This window comes from Solanum verrucosum, unplaced genomic scaffold, assembly GCF_900185275.1.
Source record: "Solanum verrucosum unplaced genomic scaffold, falcon-dt-bn FXZP01000147.1, whole genome shotgun sequence".
NCBI classification, from domain to species: Eukaryota; Viridiplantae; Streptophyta; class Magnoliopsida; order Solanales; family Solanaceae; genus Solanum; species Solanum verrucosum.
The window spans coordinates 3,680,869-3,704,148 of record NW_026020343.1 but is presented as its reverse complement, the minus strand read 5'-3'; the positions used below and the strand labels follow the sequence as shown (position 1 = coordinate 3,704,148).

General features: G+C 36.4%; 2 protein-coding genes across 2 annotated transcripts in view; both read left to right on the top strand.

Annotated features, from left to right (window-relative positions):
• The window catches only part of LOC125837375 (probable protein phosphatase 2C 10), a 1,808,044-nt gene that overhangs the window by 668,494 nt on the left and 1,116,270 nt on the right, over positions 1-23,280 (top strand). The window lies entirely within an intron of this gene.
• LOC125837408 (uncharacterized) lies at positions 6,581-10,988 on the top strand. The gene is given in 7 exon segments (XM_049516540.1): positions 6,581-6,732; positions 6,979-7,051; positions 7,280-7,343; positions 7,465-7,595; positions 9,631-9,858; positions 10,208-10,651; positions 10,746-10,988. Coding segments are annotated over 7 exon segments (1,335 nt in total).

Here is a 23,280-nt window from a genome sequence, read left to right as displayed (position 1 = left end):
CTTCCAATTCATAGATGTCGCAAGAGAAAAAATTGTTCTAATAGTTACCATTTTTTCAACTGGACTGAATGTTTCATCATAATCCAGCCCATAACTTTGAGAAAAACCACGAGCAACAAGTCGAACTTTGTATTTGTCGACATCCCCATCCGAGTTTTTCTTAAAACGATAAACCCATTTGCAAATGATCAACTCGCAAGTCTCAAGCTTCGACACCAACTCCCATGTCTGATTTTTGTTCAAAGCATCAATTTCTTCTTGCATAGCTACATTCCACTTGGGATGACCTTTGGCTTCTTAATAGCTTAATGGTTCATCCAATACTCCTGTAAAGAAGCAAGACGAAATAGAGCAGCAGTTCAACTGTACCTCATAATCTTTGAAGTAACTTGGTTGTCTTTTCTCCCTTGTTGACCTCCTTTCAGTTTGTCGTTAAACATCACCTGAATTTGAGCTTCCTTCATTATTTGGTTCCTGCAAGTTGCTCTTAGGAAGCTGCTCAAAATTCTCTTGATCACCATCAAGAATAGTTTCTTGATTGCTGGTTTTTTAGGCAGAATGGTATGACGATATTTCGTCAAACACGACATCTCTGGAAGTGACTAGTTTCTTGGTTTCAGGATCCATACACCTCCACCCTTTCCTATATGAATCATAGTCAACAAGGACACACTTCTTTGCTTTCGGATCAAGTTTGGTTCGATTAGTTTTTGGAATATGAACATAACAAGTTGAACCAAATATCCAAAAATAATTTACATTTGGCTTTTCATGATATAGAATTTCAAAAGGGGATCTTTCTTTACCTAGCCATGGAGGCAAATGACTTATCACGTGACACGCGCATTGAATAGCTTCATCCCAAAGCTCTCGAGGTAGATTCTTATCGTGCAACTAGGAAAGGCTTGTAGAAACAAGATGAGCTATTTTCCTTTCGGAAACACCATTTTGTTGGGGGGGGGAGGTATTTGGACATGTCATTTGCCTCGAAATACCATTCTTATAGCAGTATTTAAAGAATACATCAAGCATATATTCGCCTCCATTGTCACTACGCAAGCATTTAATTTTTACCTCAAAATCCTTCTCCACGACAGTTTTAAATTCAGCAAATTTTGAAATGGCTTCACCCTTCACTTTCAAGAACTTCACCCATGTATATCTTGAGAAGTCATCTACAAGTACCATGACATACCGAAAACCACTATAACTTGTTGTTTTTATTGGTCCCATCAAGTCTGTATGAACCAACTCAAACATAGTGGATCTACAATTTGTTGATCTTTGAAATGGACGACGGTGTGATTTTCCAAATTGACAACCTTGACAAACTACATCTTCATGAATATTTTGTAGAGCTAGTAGACCATCCACCAGTTTCTTCGAACAGATTTGCCGCAACAATTGGTATCCCAAGTGCCCCAGTCGAGCATCCTAAATTGTTGTGCTATCTGTTTGACTTGTCTTCTTCACATAAGCTTCCCCTACTACCATGACAAACAACGAACCTTTCTTTTCACCCGTAAGAACAACATCAGTAGATATATTCTTCACATTGTCCATAATCTTCACATCATTTAGACCAAACAGAATATATTTTCCAGAATTAGTGATTTGAGAAACTGAAACTAAGTTTCTCTTCAAGCCTAGAGCATGAAATACATCGCTCAACTTGACAGCCCCTGTATCTCGAACATCAATCTTCAAGACTCCTTCATTAGCTACTGGATATGTCGAGTTATCCTATGTAACAACTACTCGTTCTCTTTCGTGTTGACGTAACTCTGAAATAAGAGAATCATTTTCGGTTACATTATGTGAGCAATCAGAATCAAGGATCCATTCTTGTTTGAAGCTATCATTATTGTAGAGAGCTTGAACGGGTAAAACATCATCATTCCTCTATTCAGTAACCTCAATAGTGAAGCGCTACTCCCATTTGAGTTTCTCATTTCCATCATTATCACTTGCAATATTTGCTTTTGAGAGCTTCACTTTACAATATTTCTTGATGTGTCCAATTTTACCGCATCTATAACACTTCCTATCATCAAAGTTGTCACCAGTAGCTTTTTCACCATTTGATTCTTTTTCATTGTTTTTTCTTTCAATGATGCATTTTTATTTTCATTCTTTTCCCTTGAAAAGAGAGTTGCATATGGTTCAAGGCTTCTTGCCATTTGATTTGCCAATGGCTCTAGGTTGGAAAGAAAATTTTTAAATTCTTCAACTGAAGGTTGCTTTGTCCAGCCCTCGATGGAGGTGACGAAGAACTATACTCCTTCTTCAATCCTCGAATAAGAAATCGTCGCAATCTTCTCATCAGGATCTAATTCTGAAATTTCAGCACAAATATATTTAACTGGTAAGAAATATTCAGAAATAGACATGCCTCCCTGTGTTAGGATTGCCAATCTATTTTCCAATAATTGCAGCCTAGCCGTGCTCTTTTTAGTAAACAATCTCTCAACTATTTCCCAGACTTCTTTTGGTGAACTAACATCACGTACATGATCGATGAGCTCTTTTCCAATTGATGTTCTCAAAGCAAAGAGTGTTTTACCACATTTGATCTATTTTCTCTCTGGTTCTGAATTTTCTGGAGTATTTGCTGGAATTTCTACTTCAGCACCAGCAATAAGATCCCACAGGTCTTAACCTTGAAGGTAAGCCTCCATACACATTCTCTAGTACTTGTAGTTTGTCCCTACAAGCTTCTCGACACCAAACTGTGCATTTGAACTATTTCCCCCATTTGCTTACTCCATACTGCACAAACTTTTTTCTCTGCAACTTTCAATATCCTCCAACAAGACTTAACAAACTTGATAGACAAGAAGAAGGTAACAACGTTCAAGCCAACAACCTGGCTCTTGATACCATAAAACAAAAGCACACACAGAGAAAAGAAAGAATAAATGCAGCAGTTGAACATGAAATGGAACATAGAAGAACTTTATTTTGCTTGAATTGAAGCGCTGTTCTTTTACAGCGGGCACTTAGAGTTATATATAAAATAAGCATTAAATTCTAACCCCTACAATAACTCTAACAAATAAGACTCCTAGCCTAATAAACAATTAATCTGCTCATCATTCCTAAAATATAGGAACGGTTATTTGACTTAGTAAACTGTAGAAGTAAAACAGTAAAAGAAAACTTTAAGATGCACTAATTTTTAATAGATAGCACTGAAACTAGAGATTTAGAATTCATAGACGATGAAGATGAAGAAAATAGTGATAAAAATACAGTTGTGGAATGTAAAGAGACTGGACTATCTCCTCTAGTTGTATATAAATGCATAAAAGGTAAAACTAAAAGGTTGATGCTCCACCAACAGAATACAGACCAAGAGAGTGGTGAAGTCATCTGCTAAATGATGAGGAAAGCACTTATTTTAACATAATAAAAACTTACCACAAAACTTGTTTTTCCAATTTGGTAATCATCAAAATATTAATCTTCAATAGAAACTAAATCTAATTCTCCATTACTTTCCTCTGAATCTACATCTTTTAATAACAAACAAACTTTTGTAAATAACCACTTGTACTACTCAAAATTCTAACTTGAACAAACTATAATTCTTTTCTAAAAGATTTTTTTTGTTTTTTTAAAAACATTTTTTTCGACTATTTTTCACTTCTAGTGTTGACATAAACTGCTTTAATCTGGTGTAACATCTCGCAATTTTAAATAACTAGGAAGAAGCTAATAATTGGAAATAGTCATTTTTGGAAAGAATGAAAATCTGAAAATTTGTTTAAGTTAGGAAAAGTTGAATTTTGGTCAACTTCAAATGGCCATAACTCCTAACTCCAGGTGAGTTAGGTGTACTTACAGATATGGTTGGAAATCGCTTGGAATGATCTTTCCAACGTCGCCGAGTTTGCGTGACTCCGAGTTCGTATGAGTGAGTTATCCCCCTTTGGAAGTTGGGTTGTGCGGTTAAGGAAAGTCTAATTCGGATTTTGAAGGGTAGATTAGTCTTTTCCTTACCCAATTAATTTAATTCGTTTTAGTGAATTAATTAAGGGGTCGAATCAGAATGAAATCAGTCTAGTCAATTGAAAATTCATGCTAGGGCTTGGAGAAAAGAGAAAAGAGGAGAAAGGAGAGGAAAAGCTCAAGGTTCGCCAAAAACGATCAATTTTGGCAGTGGATTCGCCAAGGAATTCATCTTACAAGGTATGTGAGTCTTTCATAGCGTTGGGTTCATTCACCCATGCGCCAAACATGTTTAGTTCAGCGAAATTCGTCCTAAAAGAGTTTGAAAGTTGATGTTCTTGACATGTATTCTTGAATTTGAATGTTGTTCTTGAATTGGGCTGAATTGAGGAGTTTCTGAGATCTTTACGTTGAGTTTTAGAGTTGTTTTGAATTAGGTTCTTGAGTACATATGCCAGGTATCAGAATCTAAAATGAATTTGAGAATAATAGTCTAGTTTAGGTGAATTAGGGTTGTAAATCGGAGAAGGAAAAAGTCAAGAATGATCTGGCACGCAAGTCCGCGTCGCGGACTTGCTCCCTCTGTGAATAAAAATTTCCTCTGTGTCGCAGAGAGGACGTGGACCCCTCTGTCTCAAATTTAATTTCGCCACCATTTATTTAGAAACATCTCCGCGTCGCGGATTTGTTCTAAGACGGTGTTTTCGTGACTTTTCTCATTTTTAGCTATCTAAATCATTCTTAAACATCATGAGACCTTTCCTATCACAAATCCCAATCCCTGAATCCATATTTCAATTCAAGAACCAGTTAAGAGTCAAGTCAAGAGCAGTTAAGATCAAAGTTAAGAGAGTTCATAAAGTTTTCCAAAAGTCTTTTGCAAACGTTTTAACCTTGTTTTAAGACTTACGTTTTGATTTCAATAAAGAGTAAAGTTGAAATTCATTTCTTCAAAAGTATATAGGGACTAAGTATTTCCAAAGAGATTTAAAATGTTTTCACATTTAAATAAGAACAGAAACTGAGATTTCCAAAGAGCCTTCGGGCTAGTTTTCAGAAAAGAGTAATCGCTTTCTAAATGAAGCAAGAGAGGAAACTTTGATTCCTAAGATAGCCTTTGAGCTAAGTTTTTGAGCACTAATCTCAAATCACATAAGAAGTATGTTTTTTTTTTAAATAACATAAGAGCTAGTATATTTTGGGAGTAGTATTGAGCACCGAATTGGGGGCGAGCATAAGTTTAGATAACTCAAGTCTCCATAAACCCATGTAGCCACCATGGGTAGAAAAGGGTCATACTTTTTAGATGAACCCTTTCCACAATTGACTAGTGGATCCACTTAGTAGTTCAGGTCCTATACCTCTGGCTAAATATAAGATGCGCGGGCAGCGTGAGGTAGATCACTCTATCATCACTATAGGTCTTATGTGATAGTTGTCAGTTAGAGAAACTCCCACAGAAGTTATTGTATTTTTATATACATCAATTTATTGTATTTTTACATACATTTCAGAGTTATGTTGTATCCTCGTATATACACAGAGTTGACATCATCTTTTTAAACAGATTTTTTTATATTGCACTTGTTTTAAACTGTTTTATATTGAAATGAGTTCAGTTAAGTATTCATGAGTTGAGAATAGTAAAGGTAAGTGTTTCTTTCAGATTCCCTAACAAGCCTATGTTGTTCTAGCATTCCAATTCGCATACTCGTACATTCAATGTACCGATTCCAGTTGTCCTGCATCATCTTATGATGCAAACATAGGTAACTAGAATCGGCATTCCAGCGCACCGTTAATCCAATGAGCAGTTCAGAGTCAGTAGGTGAGCCTCCTTGCATTTTGGAGGATCTATTTTCACTGCTTTCTAGTTAGTTCATTAGGATGTTTTGGGGTTGTCCCACATCCATCTCAGTGGTTTTAGAGGCTTCATAGACAGTTAGATGTTAGTCATTTGAGTCTTTTCATTATCATTTCTTATTGTTAAGACTTGGGTTGCCACTTTTGGCCAAGTTGAATGTTTAACCTTTAAACATTCTCAGTTATTTTATTATTCAGTTCAGTTAAGTGTTATTTATCATTATAAGTATGAATATTGTCTTACGCTGAGTTAAGTAAACCAGGCCAAGGGTTCGCTTAGGGCCAGCAATGGTCTTCGAGTGCCAACCGCGTCCAGGGTGTAGACTCGGGGCGTGACAAACTGGGTATCAGAGCACAGAGTTCAAGAGTCCTAGGGATTCTATAAACATGTGTCTGTAGAGTCCTATTTATTGGTGTGAAGCACGCCACATCTATAATTACGAGGCTGCAATATTTACTAAAATTTCTCACTCATTTCGTGCGTTAGAGTTTGATCTCTAAAAAGTTTCCTTCTAATTCGTGTTTGCGCGTGTTTTCAGATAATTATGCCTCCTCGAATAGCTGTCAGAGGTCGTCCTGCTAGACGCAATGTTGAGGAACAAGATTTACCAAATGCACCTGAAGTGCAACCCCAAGGAAAAGTTACCAATGTTGAATTCAGGGAAGCAATCAGAATGCTAAGTCAGGCTGAGACTAACCAGGTTGGGAAGCAAAGAGGAGATAGACAGAATGAGATGATACTTCAAGGATTCATGAGTTCTTAAGGATGAATCCTCTAAGTTTCACTGGTTCAAGCCCTTCGGAGGACCCAGAGAACTTTGTTTATGAACTGGAGAAGGTATTTGAGGTTATGCATGTTGCTAATGTTGAGCGGGTTGAACTAGTTGCGTATCAAATGAAGAATGTTGCTAGGACCTGGTTTGATTAGTGGAAAGAGGGTAGAGCTGAGGATGCACCAACTGCGAGTTGGGCCTATTTTGAGGAGGCTTTCTTGGGGAGTTTCTTTCCTCGAGAACTGAAGGAGGATAAGGTACGAGAATTTCTTACCCTTAAAAAGGAGTCGCTAAGTGTTCATGAGTATGGGTTGAAGTTCACCCAACTATCCCGTTATGCTCCGGAGATGGTTGCGGACATGAGGAGTAGAATGAGCTTGTTTGTTGCTAGGTTGTTTCGTCTGTCGATTAAGGAATGTAGGGCTGCAATGCTAATTGGGGACATGTATATATCGAGGTTAATGGTATATGTGCAGTAGGTTGAGGAAGAGAAGCTAAGGGATAGAGAAGATTTTAAGAACAAGATAGCCAAGACACGGAATAAGTCTGGGCAGCAGAAGAGTAGTGCCAACTGGTCATCTTTCCAATAGAAACAGAAGGGACCTGCTCCATCATCTGCTAGTGCACCTGCACCTAAAAACAAAGGTGAATACAATAATTAGAACTTCAAAGCTAAGCCTGCTTCTTCTCAGGGTAGCGTGGCACAACGGGGTAGTAAGCCTCATGCATACGCCAAGTGTGATAGGAACCACTCAGGTATTTGTCGTGAGGGTTCTACTAGTTATTTCAAGTGTGGTCAGACTGGGCATTTCATGCGAGTGTCCAAAGAACAAGCAGGGAAATGGTAATGGGGGCAATAGAGCCCAGTTTTCTTCAGTTGCTCCACCAGATAGAATTGCACCTAAAGGGGCTACTTCCGGTACTGGCAGAGGAACAAACCGCTTATATGCTATCAACAGTCGCCAAGAGCAAGAGGATTCTCCAGATGTTATCACTGGTATGATCCAAGTCTTTGACTTTATTGTTTATGCTTTGCTAGATCCAGGAGCGAGTTTGTCTTTTGTAACTCCATATGTTGGTATGAATTTTGATGCTATTCCTAAGCAACTTAGAGAACTATTCAGTGTCTCTTCGCCTGTTGGTGAGTCTATTCTAGCAGAGAGAGTCTATCATGATTGTCCCATTTCCGTCAATCATAAGAGTACCATGGCTGATTTAATTGAATTAGACATGGTAGATTTTGATATCATTCTTGGGATGGACTGGCTTCATGCATGTTATGCCTCAGTTAATTGTAGAACTCGAGTAGTCAAGTTTCAGTTTCCAAATGAGCCAGTCTTAGAGTGGAAAAGCAGTTCAGCAGTGCCTAAGGGTCGTTTCATTTCGTACCTTAAGGCAAGAAAGTTAGTTTCTAAGGGGTGTATCTATCACTTAGTCCGAGTTAATGACTCAAGTGTTGAGGTACCTCATATTCAGTCAGTTCCAGTAGTAAAAGATTTTCCAGAAGTCTTTCCAGATGATCTTCCCGGAGTCCCTCCTGAGAGAGAGATAGACTTCAGTATAGATCTTCTTCCAGATATTTGTCCTATATCTATTCCGCCATATAGAATGGCACCAGCAGAGTTGAAAGAGTTAAAAGAGCAGTTAAAGGATCTACTATATAAGGGCTTTATTCGACCAAGTGTCTCACCTTGGGGTGCTCAGATCTTATTTGTAAGAAAGAAAGATGGTTCCCTTAGGATGTGTATAGATTACCGTTAATTGAACAAGGTTACCATTAAGAACAAGTATCCTCTTCCAAGGATGGATGATTTTTTCGATCAGCTTCAGGGTGCTTCATGTTTCTCTAAGATAGATCTCAGATCAGGCTACTATCAGTTAGGAGTAAGGGAATGCGATATCCCAAAGACAGCATTCAGGACCCGTTATGGTCATTATGAGTTTTTAGTCATGTCATTTGGTTTGACTAATGAAACCACAGCATTCATGGACCCTATGAATAGAGTCTCCAAACCTTATTTAGATATGTTTGTTATCGTCTTCATTGATGACACACTAATCTATTCAACGAATGAAGAAGATCATGCTAGTCATCTCAGAATAGTTCTTCAGACTTTGAAAGATAAGGAGTTGTATGCTAAGTTCTCGAAATGTGAGTTTTGGCTTGAGTCTGTGGTGTTCTTGGGCCACATAGTTTCCGATGATGGAATTAAAGTTGATACTCAGAAAATGGAGGCAGTGCAGAATTGGCCTAGACCCACATCTCCAACTGATATTAGGAGTTTCTTGGACTTGGCTGGATATTATAGAAGGTTCATAGAGGGGTTCTCATCTATTTCGTCCCCTTTGACCAAATTGACTCAGAAGACAGTTAAGTTTCAATGGTCTGAAGTTTGTGAGAAAAGCTTTCATGAATTGAAGAAAAGGTTGACTATTGCCCCAGTTTTGACCTTACTAGATGGCACTCAAGGTTTTGTGGTGTATTGTGATGCATCTAGAGTTGGCTTGGGTTGTGTATTAATGTAGAATAGCAAAGTTATAGTTTATACCTCCAGACAGTCGAAAGTTCACGAGAAGAATTACCCAACCCACGATCTAGAGTTGGCCGTCGTAGTATTGGCTTTGAAAATATGGGGCCATTATCTCTATGGTGTGCATGTGGATGTGTTCACCGATCACAAGAGTCTTCAGTATGTGTTTAGTTCGAATGAGCTTAATCTCATAAAGGAAGTGGTTAGAGTTACTCAAAGATTATGACATGAGTATTCTTTATCACCCAGGTAAGGCTAATGTTGTTGTTGACGCCTTGAGCAGGTTGTCTATAGGTAGTACCGCCCATGTTGAGGAATAAAAGAGAGAGTTAGCAAATGATCTGCATAGGCTTGTACGCTTAGGAGTCCGACTCATGAATTTCACAGAAGAAGAAATAGTGGTGATGAATGGGGCTGAATCATCATTAGTGTCAAAAGTAAAAGACAAGCAAGACCAAGACCCTATTTTGCTTAAATTGAAGGCAAATGTTCATAAGCAAAAAGTATTAGCTTTTGAACAAGGGGGAGATGGTGTACTGAGATATCAAGGTAGATTGTGTGTACCAATGGTGGATGGACTTCAAGAAAGGATCATGGAGGAGGCTCATAGCTCTAGATATTCCATTCATCCGGGTTCCACAAAGATGTATCGTGATTTGAGAGAGGTTTATTGGTGGAATAGCATGAAGAAGGGCATTGCAAAATTTGTTGCTAAGTGTTCAAATTGCCAGCAAGTGAAAGTTGAGCACCAAAGGCCCGGTGGTTTGGCTCAGAATATAGAACTTCCCGAATGGAAGTGGGAGATGATCAATATGGATTTCATCACAAGTTTACCAAGGTTTCGCATACAGCATGATTCTATTTGGGTGATTGTCGACAGAATGATAAAATCAACCCAGTTTTTACCGGTAAAGACTACCCATTCAACAGAGGATTATGCCAGGTTATATATTCAGGAGGTGGTAAGACTTCATGGAGTCCCTGTTTTGATTATATCAGATATGGGTGCATAATTTACTGCACAGTTTTGGAGGTCGTTCCAAAAAGTTTGGTTCAAAGGTGAACTTAAGTTCCGCATTTCATCCTTAGACAGATGGGCAAGCAGAGTGAACTATTTAGACTTTAGAGGATATGTTGAGGGCGTGCATGATCAATTTTAAAGGGAATTGGGATGATCACCTACCTCTCATTGAGTTTGCTTACAACGACAGTTACCACTCTAGCATCCAAATGGCTCCTTATGAAGCTCTCTATGGGAGAAGATATAGATCTCCTATTGGATGGTTTGAAGTTGGTGAAGCTGGGTTGATAGGACCAGATTTAGTTCACCAAGCCATGGAGAAAGTGAAAGTGATTCAAAAGATGTTGAAAACGGCACAGAGTCGTCAGAAATCCTTCACGGATGTTAGGAGAATGGAGTTGGAGTTCGAGGTAGATGATTGGGTATATCTCAAAGTTTCACCCATGAAGGGGGTTATGAGGTTTGGTAAGAAGGGGAAACTTAGTCCCCGATATATTGGACCTTATAGAATAGCCAAGAGGATTGGCAAAGTAGCTTATGAGTTGGAGCTACCACAAGAGTTAGCAGCGGTTCATCCGGTATTTCAATGTTTCCATGTTGAAGAAGTGCATGGGAGATCCTTCATTGATCATACCAACAGAAAATATTGGGGTCAAGGATATCTTATCTTATAAGGAGATTCTTGTTCATATTCTAGATTGCCAAGTTTGCAAGTTGAGAACAAAGGAGGTAGCATCAGTCAAAGTCCTTTGGAGGAACCAATTTGTTGAGGAAGCTACTTGGGAAGATGAAGAGGATATGAAAAAGAGATATCCACATCTCTTTGAATCCGAAGAAAGTGCAGAATAAGGTACTAATTTTCTTCTTAGTACTCTTTAAATTATGAGCGAGCATGTTGTTTGTTGCATTTGCTTGTTGGGTGTTTGAACTTGATATTACACCGTTATCCTAGTAAGAGTAATCTCATTCGAGGATGAATGTTCCCAAGGGGGAGATATTGTAACATCTCGCAATTTCAAATAACTAGAAAGAAGCTAATAATTGGAAATACCCATTTTTGGAAATAATGAAAATCTGGAAAATTTGTTTAAGTTAGGAAAAGTTGAATTTTGGTCAACTTCAAACGGCCATAACTCCTAGCTCCGGGTGAGTTAGGTGTACTTCCATATATGGCTGGAAAGATCTTGGAATGATCTTTCCAACGCTGCCGAGTTTTGAAGGGTAGATTAGTCTTCTCCTTATTCAATTAATTTAATTCATTCTAGTTAATTAATTAAGGGGTAAAATTAGAATGATATCAGTCTAAACAATTGGAAATTTACGCTAGGGCTTAGATAAAAGAGAAAAGAGGACAAAGGAAAGGAAAAGCTCAAGGTTTGGCAAGAACGATCGATTTTGGTTGTGGATTCGCCAAGGAATTCATCTTACAAGGTATGTGAGTCTTTCATAGCGTTGGGTTCATTCACCCATGCGTCAAACATGTTTAGTTTAGCGAAATTCATCCTAAAAGAGTTTGAAAGTTGAAGTTCTTGACATGTATTCTTAATTTTGAATGTTGTTCTTGAATTGGGCTGAATTGAGGAGTTTTTGAGATCTTTACGTTGAGTTTTAGAGTTGTTTTGAATTAGGTTCTTGAGTACATATGTTGGGTATCGGAGTCTAAAATGAATTTGAGAATACTAGTCGAGTTTAGGTGAATTGGGGTTTTAAATCGGAGAAGGAAAAAGTCGAGCATGATCTGGCACGCAGGTCCTCGTCGCTGACTTGCTCCCTCTGTGTATAAAAATTTCCTCTGTGTCGCGGAGAGGACGCAGACTCCTCTGTCTCATATTTAATTTTGTGACCATTTATTTAGAAGCATCTCTGCGTCGCAGACTTGTTCCAAGACGGTGATTTCGTGACTTTTCTCATGTTTAGCTATCTAAATCATTCCTAAACATCATGAGACCTTTCCTATCACAAATCCCAATCCTTGAATCCATATTTCAATCCATGGACCAGTTAAGAGTCAAGTTAAGATCAAAGTTAAGAGAAGTTCATAAAGTTTTCCAAAAGTCTTTTGCAAACGTTTTAACCTTGTTTTAAGACTTACATTTTTTAGTTCAGTGAAGAGTAAAGTTGAAGTTCATTTCTTCAAAAGTATATGGGGATTAAGTATTCCCAAGGAGATTTAAAATGTTTTCACATTTAAATAAGAACGAAAACTGAGATTTCCAAAGAGCCTTCGGGCTAGTTTTCAAAAAAGAGTAATCGATTTCTAAATGAAGCAAGAGGGGAAACTTTGATTTCCAAGATAGCCTTTGAGCTATATTTTTTAGTACTAATCTCAAATCACAGAAGAAGAATTTTTTTAAAAAAAAACATAAGAGCTAGTGTATTTTGGGAGTAGCATTGAGCATCGAATTGGGGGCGAGCATGAGGTCAGATAACTCATGTCTCCATAAAACCATGTAGCCACCATGGGTAGAAAAGGGTCATACTTTTTAGATGAACCCTTTTCACAATAGACTAGTGGATCCACTTAGTAGTTCAGGTCCTATACCTCTGGCCCGGTATAAGATGCGCTGGCAGCGTGAGGTAGATCATTGTATCATCACTATAGCTCTTATGTGATGATTGTCGGTTAGAGAAACTCCCACAGAAGTTATTGTATTTTTATATACATCAGTTTATTGTATTTTTACATACATTTCAGAGTTATGTTTTATCCTTGTATATACACAGAGTTGACATCATGTTTTTAAACAATTTTTCTTTATATTGCACTTGTTTTAAACTGTTTTATATTGAAATGAGTTCAGTTAAGTATCCATGAGTTGAGAAGAGTCAAGGTAAGTGTTTATTTCAGATACCCTTTCAAGCCTATGTTGTTTTAGCATTCCAACTCACATACTCGTACATTCAATGTATTGATGTCAGTTGACTTGCATCGTCTTATGATGCAGACACAAGTAACCAGGATCGATATTTCAGCGCACCGTTGATCCAGTGAGCAGTTCAGACTCAGTCGGTGAGCCTCCTTGCATTCCGGAGGATCTATTTTCATTGCTTTCTAGTTAGTTCATTAGGATGTTGTGGGGTCCCAACATCCATCTTAGTTGTTTTAGAGGCTTTATAGACAGTCAGATGTTAGTCCTTTGAGTCTTTTCATTATCATTTCTTATTGTTAAGACTTAGGTTGCCACTTTTGGCCAAGTTGAATGTTTAACCTTTAAACATTCTCAGTTATTTTATTATTCAGTTCAGTTAAGTGTTATTTATCATTATAAGTATGAATATTGTCTTCCGTTGAGTTAAGTAAACCAGGACAAGGGTTCGCTTGGGGCCAACAATGGTCTTCGAGTGTCAACCACGTCCGAGGTGTAGACTTGGGGCGTGACATCTGGTAAAGTCCACTCATCATCCTTAATTAGGAATTTTGAGCTATATTCGAGTTCTAGAGTTGGAGAATTTTCATTAAGAAGCGAATCTTTCCTTATTTAGGACTTGTGCGGGAATATGAAATAATTGTGCGCACTGAATACCGGATGATAAAACAAAAAAAAAGAAGCATCTATCTAGTAACTATTTTTACAAGGATCTTTTTTTTTCTTTTTCTTTTATCATTATTAGAAAGAATAAGAAGAAATGTATATGTGAGTCTTAGGACTAGAGAACTTTTTTACAAGGATCTCTTATTTTTATCATTATTAGAAAGAATAAGAAAAAGTGTACATGTGAGTCTTAGGACTAGAGAACTTTTTTGTCAAAGAACTATTTGTTCTTCGTATAAGCTTTACGTACAAATCTGATTCATCACTATTTTCTTCAGAATCTACAGCTTTTATTTCTTCAGAAAGCTTTGTTGATAACCTCTTGTACTTAAGATAATTATCACTTGAACAAACTATAATTATTTTCCCTAATGAATATATTTTGTTTTTTAAAAAACTTATGCTTTTTAAACAATTTTCCAATTTCTAGTGATGACCTAAATTGTTTTAATCCCGCAAAGTCGATGACTCATCATCCTTTATCAGTATTTCTAGATGAGTTAGAGTTCTAGAATAGAAGGAATTTTATTATACAGAGATTCCCTCCTTATAGAGGCCTTGTGCATTAATAGGGAAAAATCTTGCATGCATCGTGTGTATTGAATACTAGCTGATAAATCTAAAAAAGTGTCATCTATCTAGTGAATATTTGTTCATGGATCATTATTATAAAAGATAAGAAAAAAGTGTGTATGTGAGTCTTTGGATTAGAGAATTTTTAGTTATCGAACCACTTTGTCTTTAATTTATACAAGTTTAACGTGCAAATTAGAACTAATCATGGATTTGTTTTTTAGGAAGAGAAAGAGTAGGAAGAGCAAATGGAAAAGAGGTTTGATGTAAACGTCTAATGCAAGTATCCTACTGCAAGTATCTTGAGAGGGGAGGCAGAGGAGTGGCATGTATAATTGTCCAATGAGAAAAAAAAGTTTATTATCCTGCTTATTTGGTTTCTATGTTACTTGGATATTTTTTTCAATTCACATAATTTACCTAAATTTTTTTACTATAAAATAAGAAATTTTGTGTCAAAATGTTATCATTTTTTACCAAGAAGAATAGAAAACAAAAAAAAGGATACTTTATTGTTTTCATCTATATATGATACTCATGTTGGGGAACAAATAACTCAAATACTGACTAGATAAACGAAAAAAATACTTCCTAAAAATATTTTGTATATTTCAAAGACTAAAGAAATTTGTAATAGGAAATGATTCCCTTTAAATGATATCGTGTGCGGCACAAATTCAAATTAACCATACCAATTAAGAACAAGGCACCAAATTATCAAACAAAATAACAACCAAATTAAAAATAGATGATATTAATAATAATATAAACTTACCACAATACTTGTATTTCCCTATGTGGCAATAACCCAAAATACTCTCTTCAATACAACTCAATTTGATTCATCTCTATTGTCCTCTGAATCTATAACTTTTAACAACTCATGAACTTTTATAGATGACCTCTTGTACTTCTTGGAATTCCCACTTGAACAAGTTTTAATTCTCTTCCAAATGAATGTATTTTCTTTTTTAAAGAGTAATGTTTTTTCAACTATATATTTTCCACCTTCTAGCATTGACCTAAATTGCTTAACTATGACAAAGCAAACTGACCATTCTTAATCAAGGGTTTTGAGCTGAGTTAGAGTCTTAGAATTAGAGAATTAATTATCGTTATCAAACAACTTCCTCCTTATATAGGCCTTGTGCATGAATACGATTTAATCATGCATACTGAAAACTGAATGATAAAATAAAAAAGGTGTCATCTATCTAGTGACTATTATTTAATGGATCATTATTAGAACGTATATTAAGAAGTGTATATGTTAGTTTGGGACTGGAGAAATTTTCGTTACAAAACCATTTTCTCTGTTTTAAGCTTTTCGTGCATGCAAATTTGAACTAATCATGGAATTTGTTTAGGAAGAGAGGTTTGGTGTAAACACCTGATGCAAGTAATTTTTTTGTCGGGAGTGGGGATGGGATGAGTTACCTTATAATTGTCGAATCACAAAAGAAATGCTACTAGTCTGCTTATTTGGTTTCTACATTAGTTGGGTTTTTTCATTGGTTCACATAATTTTACATAATTCTTTATTATACAATAAGAAAATCTTTGTCACATAGTATTATCATTTTTTCACATGAAAATGTAATCTCTCAGAAATTCGAAGAACGGATCAGTCTGAACATATCAGATAGGGAGGAGTAAAGAAATTTAAATCTGCAAAATTTTGGGATTTAGGGACAGTCTTTACGGGCTGTAAAAGAAACCACAGATCGATGTCTATAGATCAACTTCAGATACTTGGTTTTGAACTTGAGTTTCATGAGCTCAAACCATGGGTCGTGCGTTGGACTCGTGGAATGATATACATGAAAACTTAGCTACTATTTCTACTGCCTATCATTTACAAACTCATTCTACATGTTGTAGAAGAAACCACGGACCGAATATTGATCTCATAGATGGATACTTAGACACAAAACATTTTGCGTGATTTCTACAAAAGGGGTCTATTTCCCGTAGATCAATCCACGTACCATACATGGCCCTCATGGAACTTCTCGACAGTCTTTCTTTCAGGAATGTTTTAGTCTTCTCCCATTCCTTTAATCCATATACTATGTCATCATGCCCTATCCTGGGTGGGATTAAGGGGAAAATAGTCGACTAAACCTTCACATTCGCGCCCAACACTAAAACAATCAAATTTAGTATGTTATACATTCTCTCGAGAAAGAAATTAGGGTTCTTTATCTTTAAGTTTCATTTTAAGGGTTCAAGTTATAGTTTTTATTCTAGGTATGTGGTATTTTATGAGTAGGTTATCTTTCACCCATTGATTCCAAAGGAAAACTTTATTTTTTCAGTTAAACATTTACAAAGTTTAGGGTTCCTATGAAAAGCATGATCTTCCACATATTTAAGTTCTTCTTCATAGATAGTCTTTGATTACATGTTTTTACGTAAGCTTTAGTATATTTACATAGTTATTTTTATAAACCCTTAAGATAGGGGAAAATCATATCGTTGAACCCGTGATGATCGAATTGCATGTTTTATTTAGGGTATGGAAGTTCATCATGATCAATTGAATACTCAGTTTTTTAGTTCAAAATGTATAAGATGCTTTCAGATAAAATGTCCATCAGTTCAGTATCAGTTTTCAATATTTATGAACAAATCAGTTTCTTAGAATAATATAGTTTTTCAGTTTAACATTCAAATGAGAATGTAACTTAGCACTGAGAGGCATAGGGATGAAAGCTCCCCAACCAGTTTAGGACTGAAATTTCAAAAGACAATTTATTTTGCAAAATATTGCAAATCAACTGTCACATGCATTCACTGACAAGAGTTACCAAATATCATATTCTAGCTACTAATGTTCTAATTTAAATTAAAGCTTTGGTAAGACAATTGACTAATACAAATGATTCCAAATCATGCTTAAAACATGATAGACTAATCGATTCCAAAGATAAAAATCCTCAAAATAAAAAAGAATCAAACGATCAAGATGGTCATAATATGCAAGACCATGCTCAAGGGGAAAATAATGAAAAGATCTTAATAAATTATGTCTCATAGGGAAAAATATGGAACCAAAATAATATAATTATCGATAATATTTTTACATCTAATGTTATTATTGAAATAATACAACAAATGAGGATCTTGAATCAAATCGTTTGAGGAATCTAGACAGAGAAATGATTGACCAAAATGAAAAGATGTAATTCATGTTGAACTAGCTTCACTTGAAAAACGCAAAGTTTTGGATCAATAGTCCAAACACCTAAAGGTGTAAATTCAGTGGGGCACAAATTAATTTTTGTGTGAAAACGAAATGAGAAAAATGAACCATAAGAAATAAAGTGTGACTTGAAGCACAAGGATTCTCACAGAGACCTTATAATGATTATATGGAGACATATTATCTTGTGGTGGTACAATCACTTTTTGGTATCTTATAAATATGACAGTTCATAAAAAACTTGAGATGCATATAATGAATGTCGTTACATCCTATTTAATATGGTTTACTAGACAATGAGATTTTTATGTAAATTTTTGAATGATTCAAAATGTCTAAATTGTATAAAGATTCTCAAGAAAGTTGTTCAATAAAACTTTAAAAAAATTATACGGATTGAAAAAGTTGGGATGTATGTGGTATAATAGCCTTAGCGAATACCTATAGAAAGAAGGGTACTAAATGACCCACATTGTCCCTCTGAATTTATTAAAAGGTCTAGATAAAAAATTATTATAATAGTTGTATATGTTGTTGACTTGAATATCATTGAAATTCGTGAAGAGATTTCAAAGATAGTAGAATGTTTGAAAAAGAGAATTTAAAATGAAAGACCTTGGAAAGACAGAACTTTGTCATGGTCGACACATTGAAAATTTTACAAAAATATTTTATAGTGATTTTACATGAATAAAGTACATCCATTAAGTATTCTAATGACTGTGAGAAAAATTGATATTAATAAAGATCAATTTCAAACTCATGAAAATGACGAAGAACTTATTGGTGCTGAAATACCATATCATAGTGCAATTAGTGCATTGATGTACCTCGATAATAATTCTCATCCATATATATCTTTTTCTATAAATTTATTATCAAGAATTGGTTGTTCCCAACACGTAGACACTGGAATGGTATTAAGCATATATTTAAATACATTCGAGGGACCATTGCTATGGGACTATTTTTTTTAAAAGAGTTCAATTCAAAATTAATTGGTTATGTAGATACAATTTATTTTCCTAACCCACAGAGAGTTTGATCTCATATATGCTATTTGTTTACATATGGAGGTTGACGTGCCGCCATTTGACAACACAATTGATACTTTTAGCTATGAACAATTGCTAATTTTTAAAAAACGGTGGTATCTTCTAATAGTTTTTTCTACTATGTTAGATAGGAAATCAGTCAAGTCGAGAAATAAAGCAAAATGAAGCTAAGTGCTTCCAAAGGAGAGCACTGATGGCAAGCCCGACGCACTGGCAGACTTGTGACAAGCCGTCAGGTTAATACTGGAACCACTTGATGAGGAACCAAGTATGGAGGAAGACCAACCCACCAAACAATCCTTTATTGAAGTCCTACTGGACAAACAACATGAATAAACCACAATTACTTCGATCAAACAGAAGATAAGGGATTTGGGATGGAAAGTGAAACAAAAAAATCCATAAACGACCCGGTGTTGAAGTGTGACCATCTCATATAAAATTTTGAGTTGTTAGAGAGAGCACACATTTATTAGTTAATAATATTTTCAACACACCCCCTCAAGTATGGGCTGATTCATTTTCATGTGCCAAGCACGTGGAAATTCTTTTTGATATGGGTGGTGGTAAGATTCGATTCCAAGACCTCTATCTACTCTGATACCATGTTAAAATGTGTGAGATGAGATGATAACACACTTCACCATGGTATCAAATCAGGCAGAGGTCCTAAGAACGAATCTTACCACCATCTATATCTAAAAGAATTTCCATGTGCTTGGCCCATGAAAATGAATTAGTCCACAGGTGAGGGGTGTGTTGAGAATATACTTAACGAATAAAAATGTTTTCTCTCTAAAAGCTTAAGCTTTTAGATGAGATGGTCACACACTTCAACACTCAGAAGATGTAAAAAGTAGAATCTACCTCCCATGGAAAACGTCTTTTATTATCAAACTAATGGGAAAGAAAATAACACACCAGTACCTCAAAAATAAATTGGTGGAGCTCTAGAAACCTATTGAAGTGCTAACCCTAATTAATATGGGATGGGGATTCAACACAGAAAAGTTTACCCAATAGGAGAACACAAAAAAGCACTCCAAGGTGGGTTGTGGTTCATCCTAGGAAGCTTTATCTCAATTGGACGCTAGGAATCTAACTTCACCCTTAAATAATTAATACTAACACACAGTGTGATATATATTAGACTTCCACAGCTCCCTACTAAATTCTACAACAAAAGCATCTTAGAGAGGGTGGGCAAGAAATTGGGAACACTGTTAAAAATCAACAATTATACTTCAGCAACTTTAAGGGGATGATACGCAAGGATATGAATCCAAGTTCTGGTAGGCATACCAGTTAATAAAAATGTAAGGATGGAAACCATCTTTAAGAAGTCATCTACCAGGGTGAAGGGGTAATATGCACAGGATGCTGAAGAATTGTCCATACAAATAAAAAGTGCCCCTTATCACAACCACCACTACAAAAGCCAGTAACGGAAGAGGATCTAACAAAAAAAAGACAAAGAACAATGACAAATAATCTCATTCCAAAAAAGGAACAGGATGCAAACAACAAGGATAATTCAGCACAAGTTGGACCACAAAGGTAAGGGGACACCACCAATGCAGGTAAAAACATTCGATGTGGAAAATGTAAGTTTATTGACTCTCACTCAAAATATCTCGCCATTAATTCTAACATGACTAGCAATGCCCGGGAAACCCATAGGACGAGCATAGCAAAAGCAAAAAGGAAAAACTTCAATGAGAAGCTGAAGAGATGGTGCACCTTCTAGGCGAGCATTAATGGATTTGAGAGAATCCACGCAACGATCTCATCCCATTAATACAAATGCCCCCACATGCAGAACAACGCATTGATAAATTTGGTAAAAAAACTTCACTATAGATGTAACTTCCACCCTTAATCAATGCAGCAAGACCCTCAAGGTGAAACATTTCTAGGGGTACAACCAATCCCAACCATGAATTTGTGTCTCCTTCTATGGAGAAAAGAATTGTCATCTCTCTAAATAAAAATTCTCTCTCCACAGCATTCAATAATCCTCATTGAGCCAGAAAAGATGTGACACTCCCCCAAAGGCAAAAAAACAACCCTAGTCCCCATAAATTCCAACCCCAATGTTCTTTGTCATAGCACCTCTACCGAAGGAGCACGTACAAAAATCATGGCTAGAATTGGACCTCCCTAGACATCAACTATCACTTAAGTGTCAATCACAATCAAGGAACCATGTTTCCTATCTCAGCTCATAAGAGAGGGAATGAACTTGGCCATATCGAGTTTTGGCCAACAACTATAGGTGCAGGCGGTGCAACAAGCACATCTATACAGTGACCTTACACAAATGTCGAGTCAGGATCTGAACCCACTCCTAACTCAAGTGCAACAACAAATGCCCTTATTCCTAGAACGAACAATAAACTCCATAATCCTGACCCCCAAATTCATTTCATGGTTCTTGATGGATCAAAGGAACAGGGCAGAAACCAGGAGAGGTAACTCTTTCAGAGTTAGACACTCTAAGACAGAGCAACAAATAGTTGGAGGAATATTTACAAGTAGTGGTAGATCAAAAGCACAGAAGTTTATTAATAGGAAAGTTAATAACGAAAGAATTCAAAGAGCCATCCAGTGAAGTTGTTTTAGTAGCATATCCAACTGCAATGAGGAATATCACTCTGAACTTGAGGAATCAGAAGAGTGAAACACCACCAAAAGTAGTTTTGAACCCCTTGAGGGAATCAAGAATCCCCACCCCTCCCCACTCTCCCTCCCCCCAAAACGGAGAAAGGGAAAGACAAAATAGAGAATCCACAAATACAAGAGAGTCCAATGAACTTTATGATTTAGAATGATAGGGGGAACAAATGCCTCATTTAGAAGAAAATGCCAAGTGATGGTTAAGATGCACAAACTTTTAATGTTGGTACTCATCGAGACTAAGATGACGAACATGCGAAAATTGTAGAAGACCTAGGATTTGATGCAAAAATTCAAATAGCAGTTGAGGGACTCTCAACTGGCATCCTCATAATATGGAAGGAGGAGTCTCTCAAAATCGACAACATCTAATTAACCCTACAAGGGGTTCATGTCATGTTTAAGGTAAATGTCTTTCCTAATCCCTAGATTTTTTCAGCTATATATGCTAGCACTGTTTACACTGATAGAACTATCCTTTTGGACAGTCTCCATAAGATATCCCAAAACTACTCTGGCGAATGGTTTATAGGAGGTGACTTCAACGAAGTTCTCCTAGCCAAGGACAAGTTTGTAGGAAGTAATATCAATAGTAAAAGATCTAACTCCCTCTGGAAATGCCTTAACATTGTAAAATGATAGATCTAGGGCTTAAAGGCAGAAAGTATACTTGGACCAATAAAAGATACAAAGCCAAAAGTATGTAACCTTATCCTTGAAAGGTTGAATAGGTGTGTGGCCAATGATACTTGATTCTCAAATACCACAAGTTTAGTCACACCCATTTACCTTGTAATCACTTTGATCATTCCCCACTATTGGTAAAACTAACTAAAGAAAGGCCCAACTACTAGAACAGGCCCTTCATGATGGAGTCCAAGTGGCGCAGGCAACCTACTTTCGCATGCCTAATCCAAAGCTCATTTGACCACCCAAACTCCCTTACTTATTCCATCTACCTTCTCAAAATAAGGCCAAGGCTTGGAATAAGCAAACCTTTGACAATATCTTCCATAAAATGAAAAGACTCATTACAAGAATCGATGACATCTGATAAAAAATCCTCTATCTACCCCCACAACATCTTCCTCCAGGTTCTTGGAAAAAAGCTATTAGCTGAATATGATATCATGTTGAAATTTGAAGAAGAAGAAGAAGAATTTTGAATAACAAAATCCAAATTCAGTTGGCTTAGTGATGATAACTCAAATACTAAATTCTTCTGAACCTCAACAATCACCAGGAGGCATAGAAACATAATCTTGGACCTTATAGATGAAAGTGGCAACTGACTCCATGAGCAAGTTGACATAAAGGGCCATATGACCCTCTTCTACTCTAGTCTCTACATAACTGACCACCTAACCTCCCGACCTACCAAAATGTACTCTAGACATGAGCCTAATTGTTTAACTAAGATCATGGATAACTATCTAGACACCCATGTAAAGGAGTGAAATTCTTCAAGCAATCAAAACTTTCAAGCCAACCACGGCACCAGGCCCTAGTGGCCTCCATCCCTCTTTTATCAAAAGTATTGGCAAAAGTGAAAGGGGAAGCTGTGGAATTATGTGAGAATACCTTTAGATATAGTAGAATGGACCCCCAAATGAATAAAACACTACTTTGTGTCATCCCTTAATGACAGAATGCCACCTTGCTAAAAAAAACTTCAGACTCATTGGGCTATGCAACACTGGCTACATAATTGTTACCAAAATCATTGCTAACAGAATGACAGCACACAACCCCAAAAATATTGGTCCTAGCTAGGGGTGTCAAATGGGCGGATCGGGTTGAAATTGGAGATATTAAAATGGGTTGAAATTCAAATTGGGCTGGGTCCTCACCCACCCAAGTTTACTTTGGGCTTAAAACGGGCTGAGTCTTGACCCGCCCAATTTAACCTGCTTAATCTCAATAATCTTAATATATTGTTATTTAAGTTTTTTAACCATAATTTGAATTTCAACTCAAGAATTATTTTTTAAAAAAAAAATAGTTACAAATTGATAGATAAATCCTAAAAGACATAAAATAGATAGTAATGCATACCTTCAATATAGGAATATACATTACATCAATGCAAATAAAGAGTC